The 26,474-nt window shown below is 37.8% G+C and overlaps 1 protein-coding gene across 1 annotated transcript; it reads right to left on the reverse strand.

Moving 5' to 3' along the window:
• Window positions 1–1,167: 1,167 nt before the first annotated feature.
• On the reverse strand, window positions 1,168–25,467 carry LOC117301776 (fibroblast growth factor receptor 2-like). Its single transcript, XM_033785792.1, has 18 exons — window positions 25,443–25,467; window positions 21,272–21,488; window positions 19,974–20,083; window positions 19,263–19,532; window positions 18,161–18,345; window positions 16,935–17,028; window positions 14,298–14,465; window positions 12,453–12,575; window positions 10,398–10,654; window positions 9,264–9,344; window positions 8,298–8,478; window positions 6,843–6,953; window positions 6,097–6,284; window positions 5,024–5,146; window positions 4,629–4,740; window positions 2,817–2,913; window positions 2,472–2,571; window positions 1,168–2,115 (listed from the first exon to the last, which is right to left on the reverse strand). Exons 1-18 carry the CDS (start codon window positions 25,465–25,467, stop codon window positions 2,038–2,040), a joined length of 2,520 nt encoding a protein of 839 aa, XP_033641683.1. The 3' UTR covers window positions 1,168–2,037.
• Between the last annotated feature and the right edge of the window lie 1,007 nt (window positions 25,468–26,474).

Below are 26,474 nucleotides of genomic sequence, written 5' to 3' on the forward strand. Positions count from 1 at the left end.
TCTCCTAGAGCATTTCAAGGGCACCAAGGCATTTTCTCCTAGAGCATTTCAAGGGCACCAAGGCATTTTCTCCTAGAGCATTTCAAGGGCACCAAGGCATTTTCTCCTACAGCATTTCAAGGGCACCAAGGCATTTTCTCCTAGAGCATTTCAAGGGCACCAAGGCATTTTCTCCTAGAGCATTTCAAGGGCACCAAGGCATTTTCTCCTAGAGCATTTCAAGGGCACCAAGGCATTTTCTCCTAGAGCATTTCAAGGGCACCAAGGCATTTCCTCCTAGAGCATTTCAAGGGCACCAAGTATCAGGCCTGACCATTTTCTCTCTTTCTACTGAGTGACTTTCAGACTTACCAGCTTATGATCTCGAACACAGCATCCAAAATTCAGCAGAATTCACCTTCTCAAAAGTTTTAAGCGATTAAAACCAGAAGTCCATAGTTCTACACTTTTATGTTCAGTTGTGCATGCAGTGAAAAAGAATAAGCAAAAATAATCAACTGAAATGATCTGCCAATAAAAGAAATAATAACATTGAGATTGAGGTTCAATAATACTCATCTTTATCTTTGTTTCATTTCTATTAATAAACTGTACACAAATAACATGTTGTCTATGAACAAATACATTCAAGTTTTATTTTAAAGTAATAGACCTACATGTATGCAGTTAACGCTATTTGAGTTTAGTGCAATAATAAGGAACAATAATCAGAGATTACGTTACAAAATAATGCACATGTTGGCAATCTTTTTCCCAAAACTGTTAATACATACAAAATACGAAATCATGCAAATGATGTGACTCGTGATGTCATCAAAGCCCACAGGTCAAAGGAAGACAGGCACAAAGGGTCCACTGATCTACAGTAAAGAAAATATACAAATCTTACACTTTTGCATGCAGATGCTGGTGTTGTCATTTTTATGTACATTTTGCAATTTAGTTTTAATAGTCATTCTAAAATTACTAATGTAAAAATTCCATATCACCTCTGTACATAATATATATACATCACTTAGTGAGAAATACACTTTGGATATTTAAATATCAAAACACTAATGAGAGCTGTTGATAGTATAAAACATTGTGAGAACCAGTTTTTGAGAAAGAGGCAATTTCTTACTCAAATATTCAAATACTTCAGGCTTGAAGCCTTTTTTAGGCATCTGAAAGCACACAACTTTGTGCAGTAAGGATGTTTTTTCTTTCATTATCCTCTTACAACTTTAAAGACCAATTTGGTCTAAATTTACACAGAATTTATATTTGATGCAATGTTGAGAAACACCAAATCAGAATACTGGTCTTGGACAATTACCAAACATGTCCAGTGTCTTTAAAGCATGAACATGTATCATTCTAATATCAGAGTTATTGTAATACTGTGGTAATTCACAAATAAAACAAGAAATCTCTGCTCCACCCACAATCTACCAATCCCTCGCACTTACAAAAGGGCAGGGTACCGATCCTTCTCAGCTGCTGGTCCCCAATGCTGGACTCTTTCACAAATCACACTCTCATCATAAACTCACTCCAGACATTCAAGTCTAAATTAAAATCTCATCTGTTTTTTTTTTGGCCCATAAAAACCTCCCCCACCTCCCCCATTTTGATGCAATCTTTGTAAATTTCGACTGGAGCATTTTAGGGGCACCAGGGCAAGACCAGGGGGCATGTATCAAACCTGAAACCTACTTCACAGTGTTTAGCAGATTGTATTTTCAAAAACCGTGCTTTATGATGGCCGAGTCACACTGCAGCGATAACGAAAACGATAATGATCACGATGCAAAGAGAACGCATTCTATTAGTTGAATTGCTCCAGGCAGAATGCGCGCACGCTTGTTCCACCACTCGAGGGCGTGCTTTTTTAACGTTCTCATTCTCGTGGCCTTTGTGACTGGGCCTTAAGTCTTACTTATTATTATTGTCACAAGAAAACATTCTTATCCTAGACTGAACTGATGAAAACATTTTTACAATATAAATACATTGTCAATAATACGTCATTCTATTGCTTCCTGACCATGTACGTTAAACGTCAATGGGATCAGTGCTGTCTGTGTACGTGTAATCATACAGTTGCTCGTCAAAGTCCAAGACCAGGTAATTCTGAAAGGAATTGAAAAAACAATAATTGTTTGCAGAGACCACTAGTTACAATTAATATGTATTTCACTTATTTTCCCAGTTTAATTTTTTAACTATTAACAATTTATGTATTTCACTTATTTTCCCAGTTTCATTTTATTTCCCTTATTCTGGTTGTGAGATGACTAGAGCAAGCTAGTCGAAATGTTTAGACCAAATAACAATTCACTCCGCGGTAGTGAAGTTAATAACGATCCACTTTACGCTAAAGTAGTAGTCCCGGCCGATTTTGTGCCTTCTGCCCAGGTAGTAGTTTAAAATGCGGGACAGTTCTTTTAAGAGCTGAGAAGTCTCCCGAAATCCAAAAATCTACTCACTCTGGATTCAATGAGGATGGCCTCCAGTCTGTTTCGCAGATTCTCAAACGTTGGCCGATCTTCTGGATTTTCTCTCCAACAGTCCAACATCATGTCGTATCTGGTGAAAGTAAGTTTAATAAAAGAAAATAATAAAAATTGAAATTGAGTTGTGATCCCACCTCAGTTCTCAATAACTGCAGCACTTCAGCAAGTAATATTTTATGAGAGCTTTCAACCATCATTATCAACAAACTGGGTTAGTTTAATGTAAATCTGTGGCCAATGTACTTTGTGTCTTACAAAATGTACCCAAACCCTTTCAGAAAGAGAACTGTAGCAGATAATAAAACAATGTTAACTCACACGTCCCCACTGCAGTGATCAGGCCTCGGCATTCTGTAACCTCGCTGGAGCTCCTTGATGAGTTTCTTAGAAGACATCCCAGGAAATGGGTACGAACCTAACAAAAACAGTAACATCAAATAGTTGCAGATACTGGTTAAACAGATGGAATTTTGCATTGGGGATAAAGAATATTAATTTTGGTTTTTACCAAAACGTATACACGGATGTGTGATCGCACTAAACACTATCACTGGTTTAAAATTGCAGATTTAAAATTGCGGGTATATATAAACTTAAATCTTGCTGACATTGAAACTTTCATAAAGTGAAGTACTCTGGTTCTGGAAAATGATTTGATTTTGTTCATCAATAAGCTGTTTACTAATAAAAATAATATGGAAAAGTTTGCAGTAACAATAGTGAATATCTCTCGATGAGTTGGGGGGGGGTGGTTCTAAAAAGAACCATTGGTTTCAACTCTTTAAAGGCAGTGGACACTATTGGTAATAACTCAAAATAATTATCGGCATAAAACCTCACTTGGTAACGAGTAATGGGGAGAAGTTGATAGTATAAAACATTGTGAGAAAGAAGTAATTTTCCACGAATTTGATTTCGAGACCTCAAGTTTAGAATTTGAGGTCTCGAAATCAAGCATCTAAAAGCACACAACTTCGTGTGACAAGGGTATTTTTTTTTCTTCTTTAATAGTTCTCATGAAATCCGACGACCAATCAAGGTCAAATTTTCACAGGTTTGTTATTTTATGCATATGTTGAGATACACCAAGTGAGAAGACTGGTCTTTGACCAACACCAAAGGTGTCCAGTGGCTTTAAAAAAATAGTTGAAACCAATGCTTCTTTTTTGAACCCCCCCCCAAAAAAAAAAAAAATCATTAAGAGATATTCATTACATGTGGTTACCGCACATTTTTCCATTTAATGACAGTAATGTTAACAATTGTATGGAATGAAGTTGTGTGATGTATTCTTCTCCTTGTGTTTTTTACTTTTATATAATATATATTTTCAAAATATAAAAATTGTGATCAAACAAAGCTATGATATTAGTAGCCTTGCTCAAGGCAGTCACATTATTCGCTCCGAATACCCTGTGAGTGGTGCGTGCGATCACACCGCATGACCCACCCGTATACACACTGTCACATCGTACGACTACTGTGCACACAAGTCATCCGCACTCGTACCACTAACCGCATGTGGAGGCCGTCACGCCGACAGCCTTGTCGGGTCTGTAACTTCCGGGTTTAAAGTGTTTCATGAAAAAATTTCAACTAGTGGAAAAAAATGGGGGGGGGGCTCTTGGATATGCTAGTATGCAGCCCATGAATGTGTATATCTTTCGTCAGACCTATCAGACAACACAGGATGTGAGGCAAATGAATTATTCATTTTTACGTCCAATCACGTACTTCCCTTATCACGACCTTTGGACCCTATCATGCTCGCTGAGCGGTGGTCGTCTTTCGCGGGCATTATGGTAATGAGCTGACCGTGGGAACTCTTGGCTTATTATAGTAATGAGGTCAGTGGCTTCAACACAGACCCTACAAGGCTGACGGCCGACGCATGCGGATAGTGTACGGGGGCATGGTGTCGTGCGGTGTTACGCACAGTGAATACGAGTGGGTTTTTGTACAGAGGCGGTCTTTTTTCGGAGTGAATAAATTGACTGCCTTAAGCAAGGCTATGATATTAGAAGAAAAGAAAACTTCGCTAATGATGAATAACAGAGTTTGAAGGGTACCCTGTTATTCATCTATAGTGAAGTTTTCTTGTAGATGAAAAGTTCCAGTGGTGTTACTGACCTATGGTGACAATTTCCCACAAGAGAACGGCAAAGGACCAAACATCACTCTGAATTGTATAGACATTGTCCAGTAGAGATTCTAGCGCCATCCAACGGATTGGAACCCGACCCTGAAATGAAACATAAACCAAATATCATCAATGCAGTCAGGTTGGTGTTCAAGGCGTCTTGCCTCACCTTCCACCTCTAAAGCCCCGGGGGCAATATAATGTGGGTTTTTAGTCCCTACAGTCAGGTGTGTGGGTTTTTTTCTTGGAATATTTCTCTGGCGTTTTCCTCCCACGTCTAAAACTGAAATGTCTTCATCATCTTTCCCTTCTCGTTTTAGAGCATTGCGAATATTTATCCAGATCTAGATCTAGTGGTGGAGTAAGCTTAGGGGAGTAAGCTTACCTGCGTCTTCCTCTGATAGATTCCACCATTGACTACGTCACGTGCTAAACCAAAGTCAGATAGTTTGCATACTCCATCACGAGAGAGAAGGATGTTGCGGGCAGCCAGGTCACGGTGAATACACTACAATATTCGTAAAGAAAAAAAAGTCATACAAATAAAGGTAAATGTTCCAACACAGCGAACTATAAAAAGTCATGATGGTAATAACAATAGTAGGAATTGATATACATGTAGTGCCTTTGCCAAAAGTTTCAAAGCACTTCAACAGAAATACAACAACTTTGCTTTTAAGAGTCCCTTAACTGTTCAAGAGATGAGGCATTCCAGATGGAGATTGTACAATATTCTAAGTTAAGAGATTTGCATGACAAAAAGTGGCGCCACTGACCAGGCCAGGATTTGAACCCAAATTCTGTGAGTCCACTGTCCTAGACCGCGAGAAAAGAACCGCTGCTTAGTAACAACTCAACATTTCCATGAGTATGTTCCGATTGTCTTCAGGAGAATATTAACCCTGCCCTCTAGCGTCCCTGAAAGATCTAAATTATTGTTGGTGAAGGGAACTGGACTGATTGAAATATTGTCAAAACATGAAATTTTGGCATTTTGTAAAAAAGATGAACAAAATGCAGGCCTGTATGCTTCCTTTTGAAAGGGCAAGGCATTTAAATTTCTCCTTGTTATAAAGGGCACCCTATGAGGAAACTGTGAAACTTCTCTTTGAGCTTTTACAGGGCACCAAGGCAATGACCAGGGGCCAATTTCATAGAGCTGCTTAAGCAAAAAAATTGCTTAGGCACGAAAATAGCTCGCTTGTTTTACACATGACAATGGCCAGAATTTCATGCCATATACATAACTTGTGACTGGTATTTAGCCGTTGTTTACTTAGCAAAACAATTGAATGGAGTCTTGGCTGGTAATCTGATTTTACTAAGTAAGGATTTTTTCGCTTAAGCAAAATTTTGTGCTTAAGCAGCTCTATGCAATTGGGCCCTGGGGGCATAGGAGGCACTTTCATTGCCTCTGTGGAGTATCAGGCTTGGGAAAAGTTAGGCAGACTGCCTTACCATCATGGAGGCCAGGTATGTCATCCCGTTAGCGATCTCATATGCGTATCGGATGAGGTCAGTAGGCGAGAGCGCTGTGCGAATACTCGCTCGCTGCGTCTGGATGTCCTCTATGCGTTGACGACTACTGCGAAGATGCTGGAGTAGGTTACCATTGGGAAGGTACTCCATAATAATCAAAGGTGGATCTGAAACAAAACGCCAAAGGTATGATAGATCAAATGATCCTGTTGTTTGTTTGTTTAGATGATCTTCATTTTCAGGTCACTCAACAAACTCAAACAAAGGGGATATAAACACCAAGCTGGCAACAGCAAATTTTTTCTCAAACAAGTTTGTAGTTATAAATTTGCACAAATCACAAAACTGTGATTCTAGTCATTGTAAAATCAGCGGTTATTTTTGAGGTGTTGACAAAGGTTGTTGCATCGTTGTGTCTGAACTGGCTCCAAAGCTGGCAAATGTGTGTGTAATTTGTCCAAACAGAAACTTATAAATCGCAGATCACCATGGAGTATTTGAAGTGAATGTTTTGAAAAACCCAAGCTCAAATAATTGACTGTTCTTGCAAAAATCATCAGTGAAAAAATAACATACTACCACTAGACAGGTTTTGCATCATCTAACAAAATCTTGCTGGAAGCTTGTGCTGTATTATAATGGTCAACTACCACTCAAGAAGCTACAGCCACACCCCATCCCGAATCGGCCCCCAACACCACCTTCCCTAAGGTGTTTATCTTTACCTTCCATAGTGCAACATCCGAAGAGTGTCACAATGTTTGGATGCGGTTTGAGGATTTTCATGACACCGAGCTCCTTCAGCAGATCTTGATGATCAGTTGGAGTTGCATTCTCTGGTTTAAATTACAAACAAACAATAAGAAAAGTTGTTCTTGTCCACTTATTTTGATTGTTAACTGGTTTAGCAGAGTACGAAGCCATCGCCAACTAATAATCACTTTGAAATAGGTTGCAAACAAAATGTTTGCAGATGTGAAGAGAAATGTACCTCAAAGTTTCTACCTAAAAACTTGGTTGACTGAGAGTTCATATTATTCCAAAGTATTCAATCGTTGACAATCGCTTTGAATTAGTTTGTACTTGCTATAAAGTTTTAAAACAATTAAACAAAGTACTTGCAGAGGTAAAGAGAAACGTACTTCAAAGTTTCTACAGAAAAAAAATTACTTGACTGTAAGTAAATACTATTCCAAAGTATTCTGCGAAAAAAAATTTCCAAGTGTTCTGTCATGTTAAAGAAAAATACAATTTGTTTGCAGTAATCATCAGCTGACCGTCAGTTAAAGCAATTGGACACTTTTGGTACAGAAACAACAAAAAAAGTTCGCAGATTTACAAATAGGGTTTACAGAAGGTAATGGTGAAAGACTTCTCTCGAAATACTATTACATGAAATTCTTTACTTAATGAGAGAACATTTTAATGTTCTTTTAAAAAAACAATATCAATTCTCGACAGCGAGAGTTACAGATTGATTTTAAACACATGTCATGACACGGCGAAACGTGCGGAAACAAGGGTGGGTTTCCCTGTTATTTTCTCCCAACTCCGATGACCGATTGAGCCAAAATTTTCACAGGTTTGTTATTATATAGTTGTGATACACCAAGTGTGGGCCTTGGACATTACTGTTTACCGAAAGTGTCCAATGGCTGTAAACAAAATGAACAAGTTCTGTGACAGCTGGAAATCATCACTACTATCCTGCTATTATCTCAGCAGTCAAATGATCTGAATAAGGGAAAAGTTTCAAAGAGCCGCTTTTTGAAGAAATTAGTGTTTTACAGATTTTTGTCGAGTAAAACTTGGCACAAAACCAGTCCAAAATGGCATATATCAGATGCCAGTTTTAGGCTACAGGTAATCTATAAAAGTTCCATAGAGCTGCTTTTGAATAAAATAGTGCTTTACAATTTTTTTCTGAGTAATACAAATTGGTACAAAAACCAGTCCAAAATGAAACACATCAGATGCCATTTATACTGGTAATCTGGGTTTTTTGGTAAGCTAATTTTTGTACAATTGGATCAATGTCCATGAAATGATATTCAATCCTATCGCAAAAAAATATTCAACAAAATTCAACGATTACCAAAGATGTTTTTTTCCTTTAAACCTTTTTTTTTTTTTTACTCTTGCTCCTCAACATAATCTAAATCTGTCCAGGCAATCTTTACCTTTAAGCATTTTGATGGCAACCACGCTGTTCACACCATGCCGTAAAATCCCGTCTGCTTCCCCACGGACCACCTTGCCAAATGACCCGGTACCAAGCACTGAGCCAAGCTTGAGGCCATCCCGTGGGAATTCAAATTCACCCCGTAGGAGTCCCGGGGAGTTCGGCATTACGTCATACTGCTACAAATTTTAAAAGAACAAAGTGTTAATATGAATTTGATTTGCGGTAATACATGTGTGTGTGTCTACTTGCCACATTATTATTATTATTATTATTATTATTATTATTATTATTATTATTATTATTATTATTATTATTATTATTATTATTATTATTATTATTATTATTATTATTATTATTATTATTATTATTATTATTATTATTATTATTATTATTATTATTATTATTATTATTATTATTATTATTATTATTATTATTATTATTATTATAATTATTATTATTATTATTATTATTATTATTATTATTATTATTATGATTGTTATGTTTTTGGCAAATTATTACAATTATATTAATTGAGCAAACCAATACAGACAAAATATCAAAAGGCAAAAGATAAAGACGGCATAGATTTCAAGATTTCAGGAGACTTCCCAGTTCAGTTCTGAAAAGAACTGTCCTGCTTTTTAACTATTACCTGGGCGGAAGGTAGAAAATGGAGATAATTCTTTAGCTTATAGAGAATCGTGATCAACTCCACCACCACGGAGTTAGTTCTTAATTGCTAAAAAAAATCACAACAACACAGTGCTAGTGTTGTAAATTATAATATTAAAACAATCATAATGAGCCCTATGCAAAGCCTAAAAGCGCTGCATCAAAAATCAGCAACTAAATATATTATTACAGATAAAAAACACTCATACAAACTTACAAAGCAAGACAATACATGTACGTATACCATTCAAATATAGCATCTGTATTATGAAGTATTTTTGTGTCTTACCACACTGTCTTGTCTGAGTTGAAATAGCGAAGCTTCACTAAATATATAAGAGCTAGGGCGATTCCTGCACAACCTTTGTTCCTGTTGGAATGCATACAAGGATTATTTTAAAAACATGATAAAGTCGCATCGGGGACAGACTTTTTTTTTTTAAGTGTATACTTTTTTTACCCGTATACCAATGTGCCATTTGATAATAAAGTTCACTTTTGTATCATTTTTATAAAGAATGTACTTAGTCATTTAAACTACATTATAACATTTCGTATAAGTCATTTTGAATAAGGCGAACTCTGTAACATAAAATAAACAGGTTATGATTGGTACTTCCTGTGAGTGCAAAACAATTGAAATTTTGACGTCAAAAATCGCAATGAACATTTTGAAAGAGTTGAGTGTTCTTGCGAATATATGGCACTTCCGCCAAAGCATTTGCTGGAAGTATTACGGGCATTGTATTTGCCTTGGGAAAAAAGTAGAAAAATATTAAGGGTTGAACAATACTTGTCTATGAAGTATGGTTTAAAATATTTTTTGAGCCTTTTTAATCACCATTTTCATGATTTTTTTCTGAGGGCAAAATAATTGCAAAATCAGACTAAGAATAATTATCTTGCATGCCTTGTGCATGTTAAAACGAAAACACTTTTTTGTCTCATTTAACTCTTGTAAAGCGCATCAGGGTCGTGACACTTGTGTCTTTATGCAAGACACATTACTCTTCACCCAGGGGTATAAATGGATACCTGCGAGGGTAGAGATTGATAGTGTGTATGAAAAAGCCTTCGGAGCACCAACAGCAGCTCAGGTCTGTAAAGATCGACCTTTATCACGATGTGGTCATCTTAACCAATCGTAACCAAACTGAGGCTGGACGAAACAATAGTCTGGTGCCATGCGCAATGAATGTTAGCATTCATTACTGTTATTGGAAACAGGGAACATGACCAAGATGGTGACATCATGATAAAGGTCTATACACCACAGGGAGCTGAGAAATTAAAGACATGACCAGTGACCAGGGCACTAATGGGAAATGCCAGGGAAAGCCTTATATAAGAATTTGTTATTCTTATTGGTTTAGCGTGAGGCGCTTCATGAACCTAATGATAATTCTGAGCATTTTCAGCATACCTCTGTCGGTCGTTTCTTGTGCCATTTCACACAGTACAGAGACAACATAATGAAGATTACCACCCCAGTCAAGAACACCGCAACGAGCACCCCGATGATAATGGCAAATGGTGAGGGTCCGAATGACCCGACGCCCGGCTTATCGGTAGTGTTGGAGGAATCCCTCCCGCTGTCCTTGTGTTGTGGCCATGTCGATGTGCCGTCCCGTCCGGTGTTGTTAGAATTGGTTGAGGCAGTGGTTTCTTTGGATGGGGAATCTATGTGAACATAGAAGGATGAAAGGAAGAAATGCTTTAAATGATTAGTAGATTAATGTTTAAAGGCACTGTACACATTTGGTAATTGCTCAAAATATATATTAGCATAACAACAATTGATTGAGGCGGTGGTTTCTTTGGATGGGGAATCTATATGAAGATAGAAGAATAAAAGGAAGAAATGTTTCAAAATAGTTGATTAATGTTTAAAGGCACTGTAAAAGTACTCAAAATATTTAACGGCATAAAACCTTCCTTGGTAATGAGCAATGGAGAGCTGCTGATGATAGTATAAAACATTGTGAGAAACGACTCACTCTGAATGAAGTAACATTGTTTTTGAGAAAAAGTAAATTTCTCACTAAAATAATAAAAGATTTCTGGCTAAAAGCACACTATTTTGTACACCAAGGGTGTTTTTTCTTTCATCAATTTCTTGCAACTTACGACCAATTGAGTCCAAATTTTCACAGGTTTGTTATTTTATGCATATGTTGGGACACACCAAGTGAGAATACTGGTCTTTGACAATTACCAAACATATTCAGTGTCTTTAATTAATTTATTTTGTTAGTTCCTGAATCATCGTTTTAAAAGATGCTCTTGAGTACCAGTCTTATTTTGGCCTTAGAGGGTTTTAAAAGCAGTGGACACTATTGGTAATTATTCAAATAGAAATAACTCGAAATCAATCATCTAAATGCCCACAACTTTGTGTGACATGGGCGTTTTTTTTTTTCATTTTTATCTCGCAACTCCGACAACCAATCAAGCTCAAATTTTCACAGATTTATCATTTTTTGCATATGTTGAGATACACCAAGTGAGAAGACTGGTCTTTGAAATTACCAATAGTGTCCACTGTCTATAAGTCCATTCAGGCTTTTGGAATTTGGATTGTTGTCCCTGACACCTGCTTTTTGTAGGTGTTTGTTTTTGCAAGGTTCTGGGTTTGCTTTTGTTTGAGTGCATCCTCTTTTTTATAGTTATATTTTTATCCATGTCAGGTCTGGTTTTAATCATTGTGTATGTGTATGTTTAAGATTTATTTTTATTGTTATTATTTACTCAGCGTAACAACACATACAGATTACAAACAAAAACAAAACAAAAGCCAGGGACATGCCTAGAATTTAAAAAGTTTACCAAAAAGCTATAGCCCAAAGGCAAAATAACCCCCCAACAGGCAAAGAATTAACCCTACCCAACAAAAATTAAACATACAAAAATATAACAGAAATATATTTATAAAAAATAAAAAATTGGCAAGAGACACTAAAGTTTAAAAGAGTTAAGTGAAAAATTAAGTGAATAATATCTAAATAAATAAATGTCCAAATAAAATAAATAAAATTAAAAAAATAAATAGAGCTGCGATTGAACCAGGAAAGATAGAACGTTGCAATACCGAGCTACTTAACAACAATAATAATAATAATAATAATATAAAAAAAACACATTTATATAGCGTCAAATCCATTAAAAATGCATCAACCACAAAAACTAAATAATTAAAAGGTCCACAAATAAGATCCACAAAATATGATCATCAAACAATAAAGATATGTACAAGTAAACAGATGAGTATAATAATCAATCAAACACATTTAGTAAAAGCCACCGAAAAAATATTGATCCATAAAAATTATCCTAAGATACACAAACAGAAAAATTAGAACAAAGAACCAGTAAAAATTGAACAAAGGAGAAAGCGTAAAAAAACCATGCGCGTTACAGGACCACACCGTTAAAAACCACAACAATTTACTTGCAGGTAAATTCTACATCCTATACTCACACTGTGAGCCGGTCAGAATCCCAACGACTTCAGAGTAGTTGCCGAATCCAACCATGTTACCAGCTGCAACTTTGAACAGGTATTCCAGGTTGGGCTTCAAACCAACAATTATGGTGTTCTTACCTGAACATCGAACAAAAAAGATATCATATGTCGTGACATATGTCGCATCATGATGCAACTTGCTCTCTAATCCTACCCTTTCATGTCTCCCTGCATTGTTGTCGAACAATACATTTACCACTTTTATGGTCCAGTACCCCTTCCTTTCATTCTAAACATCCTTTGTCCTCGCCACTTCACTCCTATTGGTTCATAGCCCCCAATATTGTTTCTGAAATAGGAACTTTGATTGGCTGTTATTTTCCCGCTTCTTTCTGGATCCTTTCCTTAATCCCTTTCCCCCTCTCTTTTTCTATAAATGGATATGTATTTGTTTGTACTTGTCTTATGCCTCTGAAGAAGGTCCGGATTGGATCGAAAGCTAAGGCCATCTACCCTATTCATTATATGTCGTGACAATTGTGACAGTAATAAAGATACCCCACATGTACTTGTTTTTTCCTTTAAATGTACTATTTTCTTTCATTTGTATACATAATCATTACTTCAACATTTTTTATCCATCCGCCAATTGAGTTTGTTTAGAAACGTTTATTTCTACAAATTAACCTGTTCACACTTCGCCCTCATAAGCTTCACGCTCACATTTCCACTCACTTTCCAATTACTTTCACGAGAGAGACAACACTTGAAACGGACTGTTTTCTCCTCTCTATTTTTCCAGATCGAAATAAGTACATTGTAACGGTAAGCTATTCTCCTCAACCTCCACTTATTTTGACTCTATAGCATCAGTGGTGTCACATAATGAAAAGGATTTGGTATGAACTGTTTGTACGTGTTGTGAGATTTGTTAATCCAAAATATTGTTTAGTTTGGCAACACAGAATAAGGGTTCTTCTAGATGCGATTATCGTAAGGGTTCCTTTTATGGTAACTACAGGGTGTCTAAAAAAATAAAAAACACTTTTGAAAGAGATTCCACAAACAAAATAAATGATTCTGGGGGAAAAGGTTTAGATACATATGGATAGCTTGGACTCAACTTTCACATGACACCAAAAAGTCTGAAAATAATTTATAAAGGGTATGGAAATTAGGTTGCGCAGTAGTTAGCCTTCCAATTAGTGACAGGTAGGCCTTTGGAGCTGACAAAATTCACTCCAAGATGTTGGCTACTTCTTCAGTGAGTTGGCTACGTCTTCAGTGAGTAGTGCTCACCCAAGCATGAATTAATTTCAGACTTTTTGGTGTCATATGAAAGTTGAATCCATAAACTGTCCATACATATAAACCTTTCCCCCCAGAATAATATTTTTATTCAGGAGTCATTTCAAAAGTGTATATTTTTTTTTGAGACACACAGTAGGTTCTACAGGAGCTATCTCAGGACACATGTTAACTTGAAGCAAACAAAACAATTTGTATGGTTAACTTTGTTAACTTGAAGATAACAATTTAGATTCAACACCCTGTGACATCTTTGAAATAAAACTCCTGCGTTTCATGCAGGGATGAGATTCTGAAAATGTTTAAAAGACCGTCGCCGGAGGTGAGTAAACTTTAACTATATTCCCTTATCTATTTGGGTCGAACAAATGTTGGGTCACCTGCAAGTTTTTTTCACTAGCTCACATGAAGTGGAAAAAAAGGAAACTTTTTTTTTTTTTTTTTTTTGATGATCGTATCCCCTAAATAAAAAACAGATTTTCAAACTTGGAAAGAACGCATTCTGCCCAAAGGCGGGAGAATCTCATCCCTATTCATGATTGTAATTCTTACCGATTGGAAAATCGATGACTTCCCATCTCAACACAGCACTGTTACGGTATTTCACGCGAAAGTGTGTGAGCGCCAGACCGCCCGTCTCTCTTGGTGAGTCGATGAGTAAGATCACAGTATCGTGAGAGGTAGAGCCAGCTCGGACATTCAGAGGAGCGCCTGGAGTAACTACAGTTATACCCAGAAGTAGTGAGAAGGATATTTTAGTCAAAACTGACAATAGACACAGGTTTCTTATAAAACTTGCCAGAAATAACTCAAACGCTTTAGTTTGAAGTGCATTGGCGCATCGTTATTTGACAATTTTAAATTTTCTTCGGCATGCCTAATCTTTTTACCTAAAATTGTTTGGTATTTTGTCGTCAATATGTGGTGCATTATAGCGGTAAAAAAAAGTTTGACGGCAGTGGACACTATTGGTAATTACTCAAAATAATTATTGTCATAAAACCTTACTTGGGAACTAATAATGGGTAGAGGTTGTTAGTGTAAAACACGGTGAGAAACAACTCTTTCTGAAGTGCCGCAGTTTTCGAGAAAGAAGTAATTTTCCACGAATGTGAATTAGATTTTGAGGTCCCGAAGTCAAGCATCTGAAAGCACACAACTTCGTGTGACAAGGGTGTTTTTTCTGTCATAGTTTTCTTGCAACTTTGAGGACCAATAGACCGTTTGCGCTACCAATGTTTACATGTGATCACGTGACCTATAGTGGGTAAAGAAAAACACAGCTACGCAGTAAAGACATGGGGAGACTCGTACCGATGGACCATAATTGACTGTATTTTCAATAAATACCACTTTTAACTAAAAGCGAATATTGTGACACATTTGTTGTTTTGAAAAAAAATTGCAACAGTAATCATGTCTTTTTAACACACATTTATATGCAGTGGGCCGTGTTTGTTTACATCCAATACCCACTATAGGTCATGTGATGCACGGAGTGCAGTCTGTCTATTGAGCTCAAATTCACAGGTTTTTTATTTTATGCATATGTCAAGATACACCATGTGAGAAGACTGGTCTTTGATGACAATAACCAATAGTGTCAATTGTCTTTAAAAATTTACCAGAAAATGTAACAGTTCTTGTTTTGTTACAGCAGTAAAAACGCAACCCTAGTCTCTGTTGTCCAGATCGCATAGTCTTTTTTCCCGAACACTATTACGCGATTGCCGATGTCATTTGAGAGCTGTATGGTAACTTGCTGTCATTGTTAGTCAATAGTTACAATAATTGAGTCAACGTGCCTTGCTTCATAGGAAATCCCTTAAGCCTCACTAATTGCGATAAAAGGAAGTACGTCAGCAAGAGGAATGCGAGTACGTGACGGATGTACGTTTTAACGTAGGCAATTTATCACAAGGCAATTTATCGACAACCAGTGGGTAGATCTGTTCAAGAGTTCACTGAAAACCCATCTGCTAAAAAAGTGACTTTCAAACATTTTTCTTGAATTTGTTGTCATCGTTTTTGTATAATAATGTGTAGTTTAAAGAATTGTTTGTGTCCTGTAACTTAATTTCATGACTGTGCAGTGCATTGGGGTCATGTCAAGAATGATATATTATTTATTGTTATTAGAGCTGACAATATGGTCACGAATATTGTTCATGTTTTGTGTGATCAACCAAGGGAATATTCCAAACCTAAGAAAAATTCTTAAGTAGGCCAATACACTTCAGAAGCCTTTAAACTAAAATCAAAAACATTGATGTTTATTACCCTTTTGACAATTCCTATAAACTGCCTTTAAAAAGTCCATATTTCTTGGCGAGTATTGAATTTCAATGTTGAAAGGGCAAGGCCATTTTCATTTTGCAAAGGGAAAACTTAAAGTCAATGCGATTGTAAAATTTAGAGAGCTCGGGGTGCACTTCAATATCCGACGTTTTTAGGTTTTATTTTTTTTTACTTCATGACGTTAGGTGAACCAATAATTATAATTATCATTTTAATTATAATTCTAAACGGTAAACTTTTGAAGGGCACTAAGGCCAAGACCAGGTGCAACAGAGGCCACAGCTTCCATGGCTTGCATTGAATTCCCCGCCTGCATTATATCAACCTAATCTTTAGCTATACAGAAAATCTTTCAAAGAATAACCTTCCAAGACATACTGTTTATTATACATCAAAAGAACTTTTATTTCAAACAGACCTTTCCAAGACACTAGACACCTTTGGTCAAATAATTGTCAAAGACAATTCTTCTCTATCTTAACATATGCACAAAATAACAGACCTGTGAAAATTTGACCTCAATTGGTCGTCAAAATTGCAAGATAATAATGGAAGAAAAAACACCATTGTCATACAAAGTTGTGTGCTTTCAGATGCTGGATTTCGGGACCTCAAAATGCAATTCTGAGGTCTGGAAATCAAATTCAAACACATGTATATTGGTGGAAAATGACTTCTTTCTCAAAAACTACATTACTTCAGAAGGAGCCGTTTTGTCACAATGTATTATCAACAGCTCTCCATTGCTTGTTACCAAGTAAGTTTTTATGCTAACAACTATTTTGAGCACCAATAGTGTCCAGCGCTTAAAAATAACACATGAGTTAGAGTACAATGTATATGGTATGTGGGGAGTCAAGCGAGGGGGCTATGATCATAAACATACTGTACCTGCCGCGGATAGGGATACGATATGCTCTACTCTTCCAATGTTGTTAGCAACGATGCATCGATACACGCCGAAGTCTGTTGTAGTTGGAGTCACCTAACAAAAAAAGTTTGAAACAAGCTATGTAAATTGACAAATAAAACAATTACTGCACTATATTAGCCCAACTACCTGAGTGGTTAGGATTCTGCTCAGGAATTGCAAGTTGTCAAAGCACATGTTTAGAATCCCACTGAGTAATATGAATATTTTGTACCAATTTTGTATTGATGATCATTATTTATAATAATAAACTACTACATTTCTTGTGGGCCATCTCCATCTGGGGTCGTTCGAAAACTAAACAAAAAATCCATAGAAAAAAAAAAAAATACATCAAACCTATCACAAACATTAGAAATTACAATAAAAAAAACAAACTTAAAGTCAATACAAATGCAGCAAAAGAAAAAAAGTAAAAGATCATGAAAACTGACATCCTCAATCCATGTCAAGGGGAACAAAACACTATCAACGTGTAATTACAGAATATAAAGCCTTTTTACACGACAGCATTTTAACATGGGTCCCTTGCTTAATTTCAGCAAGGTTGTGAAACTTTACAAACTGCATAATGTGTGAAAAGACAACAATGATTAGACTGTCCAAGGTTCCTAGTGAAACCTTCTCAAATTTGCTGCCCTTCATGGAAGTATCATTATTGATCTTCATGCCAGGTGCATTTAGTAAAATTTTGCAACCATGCTAAAAATTAAGCAAGGGACCCTTGTTTAATTGCAGTGAAAATGGTTTTTAGACATCCCTCAACCATGAGTCTCTTCTCACTTGGTTTAAAGACACTGGACACTATTGGTAATTGTCAAAGACCAGTCTTCTCACTTGGTGTATCTCAACATGTGTCTATTAAAGTAACAAACCTGTGAAATTTGAACTCAATTGGTCAACGAAGATGCAAGAAAAAAGACCCTTGTCGCACAAGATGTGCTTTCAGATGGCTTGAAACTCGAGACGTCAGCTGAGGTTTGACTTCAATTCAAACATTTAATGAGAAATTGCTTCTTTCTCAAAACCAAGTTACTTCATCAGATGCAGAGGGAGCCGGTTCTCAAAATGTTTGATACTATCAACAACTCTCCATTGCTCGTCAACAAGTAAGTTTTTAGGCAAACAATTACCTTGAGTAATTAATTTAGTCTTGAAGGACCCCAGTAAATAAATCACTACCCACCTGTAGTAAACTGATATCTTTTCTGGTGACGACTTGAACTCGATTCTGATCAACCAAGATGCCATTCCGATCCCAGCTTACTCTCGGGGTCGGGTAAGCCATCCAGGCACAGGTCAAATTGACCGGTATATTGATCCAACTGGTTGCGTGAGACTCGGATAATTCAGTGTCGATAATCGGGGCATCTGTGTAGTGTAAAATAATAATAATAATCTGTTTTTATATTCAAAATAATCATTCTCACTTTCAAGGCACTCCAAGGTTCAGCCCTACTCTATATTCAAAACCTGTTGACTCCCCGTACTACAAGACCGGGTCTTAGATTCACCAGCAACATGCTCCTTGTTCCCCGGTCTCGTCTAGCCAGCTACGGGGACAGGGGGTTTCCCATTACAGCACCCAGGCTCTGGAATTCACTCCCTGTAAACCTCAGGAAAATCCATGACATCTCCATCTTACAGCATCAACTTAAGACACACCTGTTCACACTTGCTTTCCCCAACACTTGAGAATTTTCCCTCTTTCCATCTTGACCGGCGCCTTTGAATGGTTTTTCACCAGATTTAGCGCGCCTTTAAAAATGCTGTGATATTATTATTATTATTATTATTATTATAAAGTGCTTTTTACACCCGGGCATCTTATTAGAGCAATTCCAACCTGTGACTGGGCCAATCAGTTCATTCCTTACCATCTCAGCTCCCTGGGGAGTATACAGCCTGTGTTGCAAGAAGCACATAAAAGAGTCAGTGTGGTCTCGATGTTTTAAACAGTACTCGGATCGTCTTCAGGAGAAACAACACCGGCTCTTCTCAGAGCCAACACTCCCACAAAAGAGATTTACACATGGTTGTACCCGCAAGTTTACTATTTCAGGCCTGTATGCTTCATTTTTTAAGGCACCAAGGCATTTTCTCCGTGGAAAAGGGCACACTACAAGAAAATTGTAAATTTCTACTGGAGCATTTCAAGGGCACCAAGGCAATGACCAGGGGGCATGGAGGCAATCGCCTTCGTTGCCTTCATGTCGTATCAGATCTGCTATTTATTTATAGTTTCTTCCCATTTATCCACACCATGCATAGCTTCAAACAATACTCACGTATGACAGAGACTTTGACACGCCCAACTGCATTCCCCAGTTGGTTGGTCGCAATGCACTCGTACACCCCTGCGTCACTCACTGATGACACAACGAATCGGAGTACTTTGGATATCGGGTGCACAGTGTGGCCAATGGGGAGGGCGCGCTGTGGCTTCACCCTACTCCATACCAAGACTGCGTCTGGCTCAGCTGATACGTTACAATAGAGAGACATGGTTGATGATATTGTTGTCTCTACGTCTCTGGAAATGCTCATAATGCGGGGAACTGTGTGTGGAAAAGATCAAAGTTTACTATGAACTTTCAAACATTACTTCAAGGCGCTTGACACTATTGGTAATTTTGAGCATAAAACATTGTGAGAAACGACTCCCTTGAGAAAGAAGTAAATTTTTACTCAAATATTTGAACTTGAGGTCTCGAAGTCAATCATCTGAAAGCACACAACTTGTGCGACAAGTGCGTTTTTTCTACCATCATTCTCTCTCAACTTCGACGACCAATCGAGCTCAAATATTCACAGGTTTGTTATCTTATGCATACATGTATGTTGAGATACACCAAGTGAGAAGACTGGTCTTTGACAATTACTGAGAGTGTACAGTGCCTTTAAGCATCCTTGATCATATTAACATACATTGTACAAGGCGCCACCCTTGTGAACTTTTCTCGTTACACAATGTCATTGTGTCTAAACTAGGGTCTCACCTCCTATCCTAAGTTCCATTTGAGAGCTCGCAGTCTTCATTGATGGTGAGAAGTTACTCTCACATCGCCACACCCCCGATTCTTCAGGCTGTGCTGACAAAATTATTAACCTACGAACACCCAAATCAGTTATTTTATTTTTTAAATAACTTCCAAATGAACACAAGAAATAAATTATAAAGTATCATTGAACAGCAATGCTTTAAAGTAAATACCAAGGAAACAAACAAAACCGGTGCAGGTCATGAAGATTGAAGTTTAAAACCCTTATAAATGTGTAATAACTTCATAAATTAAATGAATGCTGGAAGGGTTCCACAAGTTACTGGCTCCCCAGTCAGTCAAAAAGTTTCAATGGAAAAACCTCAGACCACAGCACAGGCTGACTGTAAGACATTTGAAAGTCTTCTTCAAATAAAGAACAAATGGCTCCACTTTATCTGCCAAGAATAATAGTAACACAGCACTTATAAGGCATGCTTTATCTGTGAAACACTCAAAGGCACTGGTCTGAAAGGAAGGGGAAAAAAACAAGTTCATGAAAAGGCCTGCTTGAAAAGATATGTTTTAGGTTGCCCCTGGAAGAGTGAGATATGAGAGTAAAGTAGAAGCCCCTCCAAAAAACAACGAGCAATGGAGAGCTGTTGATAAGTATAACAATTGTGAGAAAAGGCTCCCTCTGAAGTAACCTAGTTTTTGAGAAACCGGTTATTTCTTACCCAAATATTGAAAGGCTTCAGGCCTGAGGTCCCTGATGAAGTCTTTTAATACTTTTGTAAGCATCTAAAAGCAAAAAAAAACAAGGGTGTTTTTTCTGTCATTATTCGTTTCTCTTGAAACTTTGATGACCTAATGAGTACAAATGTTCACAGATTTGTTAAATTCTCTGCATTTGTTAAGATACACCAAGTGAGAATACTGGTCTATGACACCAAGTGAGAATACTGGTCTATGACACCAAGTGAGAATACTGGTCTATGACAACATAACCAAACGTGTCAAGTGCGTTAAAAGACATTGGACACCTTCGGTAAGTGTCATAGGCCAGCCTTTTCACTTAATGTATCTCAACAAATGCACAAAATAACAAACCTGTGAAAATTTGAACTCAATTGGTCAACGAAATTGCGAGATAATAATGGAAGAAACAATACCCCTTTCTAACAAAGTTGTGTGCTTTCAGATGACCGAATTCGAGGCCTCAAAATTAAATTCTGAGGTCTCGAAGTCAAATTCAAATATTTTATTAAGTAAAAACTTCTTTCTTGATAAAGACGTCCACTGCCTTCCAAACTAACCTCCATGATCCCGGGGTCGGGTTCTCTTTTCGATACTTGTCCAGCGCCTCCTTATGGGTTGGTCTATAACCGTAGATGTTAACATCGTTATGGAACCATTTCACAGATATAACGGGCACAACAAAGTTATCAACGTGGCAGGTAAGTGTTATCATTACGCCAATGGGCACAGTGTTATTTGGCTCGGCGGTCATGTGCAATGTTGTCATGGAAATACCTAGACGGGAAAAAATAATGTAATATTTAATCTGTTAAATAACATTTCTTCTTAATAAAGGCACTGGATACTACTGGTAGTTGCTTAAAAACTTAGTTTTTAGCGATCAATGAAGAGATGTTGATAGTTTAAAACATTGTAAGAAATGGCTCCCTATGAAGTAACGTTTTCAAGAAAAAAGTTATTTCCCACTAAAATATTTGAACTTGATTTTGAGACCTCATCAGAATTTGACATTCAGGTCTCGAATTCAAGCATATGAAAGCACACAACTTTGTGAGACAAGGATGTTTTTTGTTTCATTATTATCTTGCAACCTCGACAACCAATTGAGTTCAGATCTTCCTAGGTTATTTATTTGTGCATATGTTGAGATACACCTCATTGACAATTACCGAAGGTCCTTAACGCACTGGACACGTGAGAATAAAAAATATAAAAAAATATGCATAAAATAACAAACCTGCGAAAGTTTGGACTCAATTAGTCATCGGATTTGGAAGCCAGTAATGAAACACCCTTATTGCATCACTTTGGGTGCTTTCAGATGCATAATAAAAGGCTTCAGCTGAAGTATTTTATTATTTGAGTGAAAAATAATTACCTCGTTCTAACAAAAAAAAAACGGTACTTCAGTGGGAGCAGTTTCTTACAATGTTTTTTTATTATCAACAACTCTCCATTGCTCATTACCAAGTCAGTTTTTCTGCTAACAATTATTTTGAGTAATTAGTATTGTTCAAGGCCTTTAATTTAAAAAGTATTTTTCTTTTGTGACTTTTTATTCTTTTCTTCCATGGTTGCCTCGTGAGCTAGTTTAGATTAACACAAAGGTAGAGAGATTATAGGCGGCTGTCTTCTAAAAAAAAAGAAAAATAATTACCAATACCAAACTGGTTCTGAGGCTAATTTATAACGTTTGATTTGTCTGTTGAAGGTACAGAAACACCCCCACACAGGTGTTTGGGCACCAAGGCCTGGCAAAAATTTTGTTTACTTTGACAACAGATTGAGCTCAAACTTTCACAGGTTTGTTATTTTATGCATTGAGATACACCAAGTGAGAAGACTGATCTTTGACAATTACCAATAGTGTCCAGTGTCTTTAAGGGGAAGATCCCAATTCATCTGTACTTTTATAGTGAAAGTACCTAAAAGCAATTAGCGTTCAAACTTGGTAAATTATTTCATAATTAGAAGAGGAAGTTGTTCATATCTGCCCTAAAGCGAACTGAATCATTGCCAAACTAATAGTACATTATCATGCTTCTGTAATATTTCTCGTACGGGTTATTTATATGGACTGCTCTCATCCAGCTTCAACCCCAGAATGACTAAAAACTACATCAGCAGCAATGGACCAATCCGGCCTGTCAATCAAACTGTGCGCGTTCACCCATTTGACCAATCACAGCAATGATTGTGGTCGGACAAACTCGGTCATGCGTGCGCGTATATTTGGCACGCGTGGCAGAATCATGCAGAATGTCATTGGGATTGCTCGTACACGTGTCTTGCTCACGTGTGCGGTGGGCGGAGCTTAGTGGAAAGCCGGAACGGTCCATATGGAACAAAGGGAACCCATTCCTACGGAAAATACAAGTAAATACCAACATTCCTTCAAAGCCCACCCCTAAATACTGCCCCCTCTGGAGTCTTAGTTTACATATAATTGGTGCCCTCTTGGGACACTCTAGTTTCGCTCGTCCCCAGCGCCTTGCTTTAACCAAAGGCGCTGGGATGGGCCAACGTATCATGCACTGTCATTGGTTTAATAATGCGCAGTCCCATCATGCATCACACTCACACTGCACCATATTTCTATGCACTGTACGCATGACGTACTTCCTGAACAAGAAACTGTGCAAGCGATTAGCCCATCCCAGCGGTCCTGGATAGACAGGCCACTGGGGCCGAGCGAACACTCTAGTCTGCACCAAGCTACATGTATGACCCGTTAAGATAGGATTTGAAATGTAGCTGCAACTACTTGGGCTGTCTTGAATGCTGTCTCAAATTACCCTCATGTATTGATAATAATAGTAAGTTTTATACCACAATTTCCACACCTAAAGGGCTTTCCAACATCATTAACCCTGGTCACTTCATTCCTTCACCATCTCAATACCTGGAGAGTATACAACCTGTGCTACAAATATGATCGCGCTACTGGGCCAAAACAATCACAAGAACCATCCCTGCCCTCACAGGTACCCATTTTACCTCTGGTTGGAGAGAAACACTTAGTTACATGTAAGTGTCTTGCTCGGAGACAAAAGTGTCACGACCCCCGAACCCACATTTTGCTGAACTGAAACACCAGAGCTCGAGTTTGGTTCTCTTATCTGCTTGGCCACGACACTACACAAATGTCAACCAACAAATAACCCCATTATAAGCTATTAGCTGGACATAACTCAAAGGATTATTTGCAGAAGTAGTTTCTTTTTATATAGGCCTATATTTAGAACAAAAATTGTATGAGAGTTCACCTCAAACAAGTCTTAAAGCCACTCTTGGTATGGGGCTACAAGTAGAAAAAATTATTTAAAATTGAAAAAAGCTGAAGGTATGAATTGATTCTCTTCTTAAAACAGTCTAGATTGTAGGCTGTAGGAAAACATGCAACAGACAGTAAGATGCAGTACATGGAATAAAGTAGTTGAAATGGCTCCTTGTTCTGCATCAGCAAATCAAGAGTGTATGGGTGAGAAGAAACACAAAGTGTGGATTTATGCTCAAAAACTCAAACACCTACATGTATGGAACTAGGTCAGTCACACTGGTGGCACAGGTTGATGAATTCAGCATCTTTGTCACTCAACTTGCAAATTAAATATCAAGGCTTATATTGATTGTTATTGCCATCACTCAAAGCCTTCATTCAAATCAGATAACTTTCAGCTCAAGTAATTCAGTATTCAATGGAAGGTTGTTTACCCGTTGCTATGAGTAACGCTATGAATAAAACACCAAAAGAGCCATTCAAAATATTTGTCTCTTTCTACCTGTCTTTGATTATGTTATTTCTATTCCCAATCTTTTGTTGTCAAAACAGCCCCTTTCTTTCTCTCCTCTCCTCAGTAATTACTCTCTATTGTTCCTCTTGTTGTGTTTTGTCTCTTTTCATCTCTTACATCTCTTTCCACTTGACAGCTTCTGTTTGACCAGTATACCTGTTATGTGTGTTGTCTTGTCATTTTGACTTAGACTGTTAGAGAGACTCTGTAGAGGTTGACATGTACATCGGGCCACTAACTATACATAAAACAGAGGACTAGTGGCAAGAAAATTACTTCTGCTTTTCAGTTTCAACCAACCTTATTAACTTGAATACATCTTCGATAACAGCAATCATTGGGTGGAAGATGTCTCAAGAACTTATCATAAAACCTCTCATCATGAAAGTTATTGTAACAACATTGTTCCTGACTTGCTTGATACATTATTGTCAGAGAGATTGTCAACAACGAGTCAAATCAAACCTGTATCCAGCAAGCAATAGAGTCTTACTAAATCATGGGTTTAAATGGAAGACTGTACCATCTCCTGTGATTTGTGGGAGAGACTGCTCTATGGATCCACACTGTGCATCATTCAACTACTACACTTGTAGCCATGTTTGTCAGTTGAGCAATGCTACTCAATCTCAAAGCCCTGATGACTTCAATGAGCTGCAAGGAGTCGCCTACTTTGATGAAAACTTGGAAACTCCTCAACATTCAGCACCAGACATTGTACAGTTTAGTAGTTGTCTGAAGTTATAGCATGCTGGTAGCCATGAGAGTGGCATCTTCACCATCTACCCTGCTGGTCTGACTGATGGAGTGAAGGTCTACTATGATATGGAGACAGATGGAGGAGGCTGGATCGTGTTCCAGAGGAGACAAGATGGCTCAGTTGACTTTTAACGTAATTGGACAGAATACCAATCTGGGTTTGGTGATCTCTCACCTGAGTTCTGGCTGGGTAATGACATCTTACGTAACCTTACTGAGTCAGGACAATGGCAATCGATGGTAGATATGGCTGGTTGGGACAAATATCACTACTTGTACCGTTTTCAGTTCTGGATGGGTAATGACGTCCTGCATAACCTTACTGAGTCAGCACAATGGCATTTAAGAGTAGACATGGCTGATTGGGACGAAAAAAACAGCTTGGGCCAGTTATGAGAAGTTTTCAGTATCAGGAGATAAGTACACTCTCCTTGTTGGTTCCTATGATGGCAACAGTTCAGCAGGTGATTGTGGAACAAAGGGAACCCATTCCTACGGAAAATACAAGTAAATACCAACATTCCTTCAAAGCCCACCCCTAAATACTGCCCCCTCTGGAGTCTTAGTTTACATATAATTGGTGCCCTCTTGGGACACTCTAGTTTCGCTCGTCCCCAGCGCCTTGCTTTAACCAAAGGCGCTGGGATGGGCCAACGTATCATGCACTGTCATTGGTTTAATAATGCGCAGTCCCATCATGCATCACACTCACACTGCACCATATTTCTATGCACTGTACGCATGACGTACTTCCTGAACAAGAAACTGTGCAAGCGATTAGCCCATCCCAGCGGTCCTGGATAGACAGGCCACTGGGGCCGAGCGAACACTCTAGTCTGCACCAAGCTACATGTATGACCCGTTAAGATAGGATTTGAAATGTAGCTGCAACTACTTGGGCTGTCTTGAATGCTGTCTCAAATTACCCTCATGTATTGATAATAATAGTAAGTTTTATACCACAATTTCCACACCTAAAGGGCTTTCCAACATCATTAACCCTGGTCACTTCATTCCTTCACCATCTCAATACCTGGAGAGTATACAACCTGTGCTACAAATATGATCGCGCTACTGGGCCAAAACAATCACAAGAACCATCCCTGCCCTCACAGGTACCCATTTTACCTCTGGTTGGAGAGAAACACTTAGTTACATGTAAGTGTCTTGCTCGGAGACAAAAGTGTCACGACCCCCGAACCCACAT

Source organism: Asterias rubens, chromosome 17, assembly GCF_902459465.1.
Source record: "Asterias rubens chromosome 17, eAstRub1.3, whole genome shotgun sequence".
Lineage (NCBI taxonomy): Eukaryota > Metazoa > Echinodermata > Asteroidea > Forcipulatida > Asteriidae > Asterias > Asterias rubens.

Bases quoted from the DNA above. Each gene is read 5' to 3' on its own strand.
- LOC117301776 (XM_033785792.1), bottom strand. From the start codon at position 25,467: ATGTCATTACCCAGCCAGAACTCAG. The intron at 6,954-8,297 runs GTAAAGATTGCC...AATTTAAACCAG, and splicing joins TGCCATCAAAATGCTTAAAG to AGAATGCAACTCCAACTGAT. The intron at 2,572-2,816 runs GTGAGTTAACAT...TACTTTCACCAG, and splicing joins GATCACTGCAGTGGGGACGT to ATACGACATGATGTTGGACT.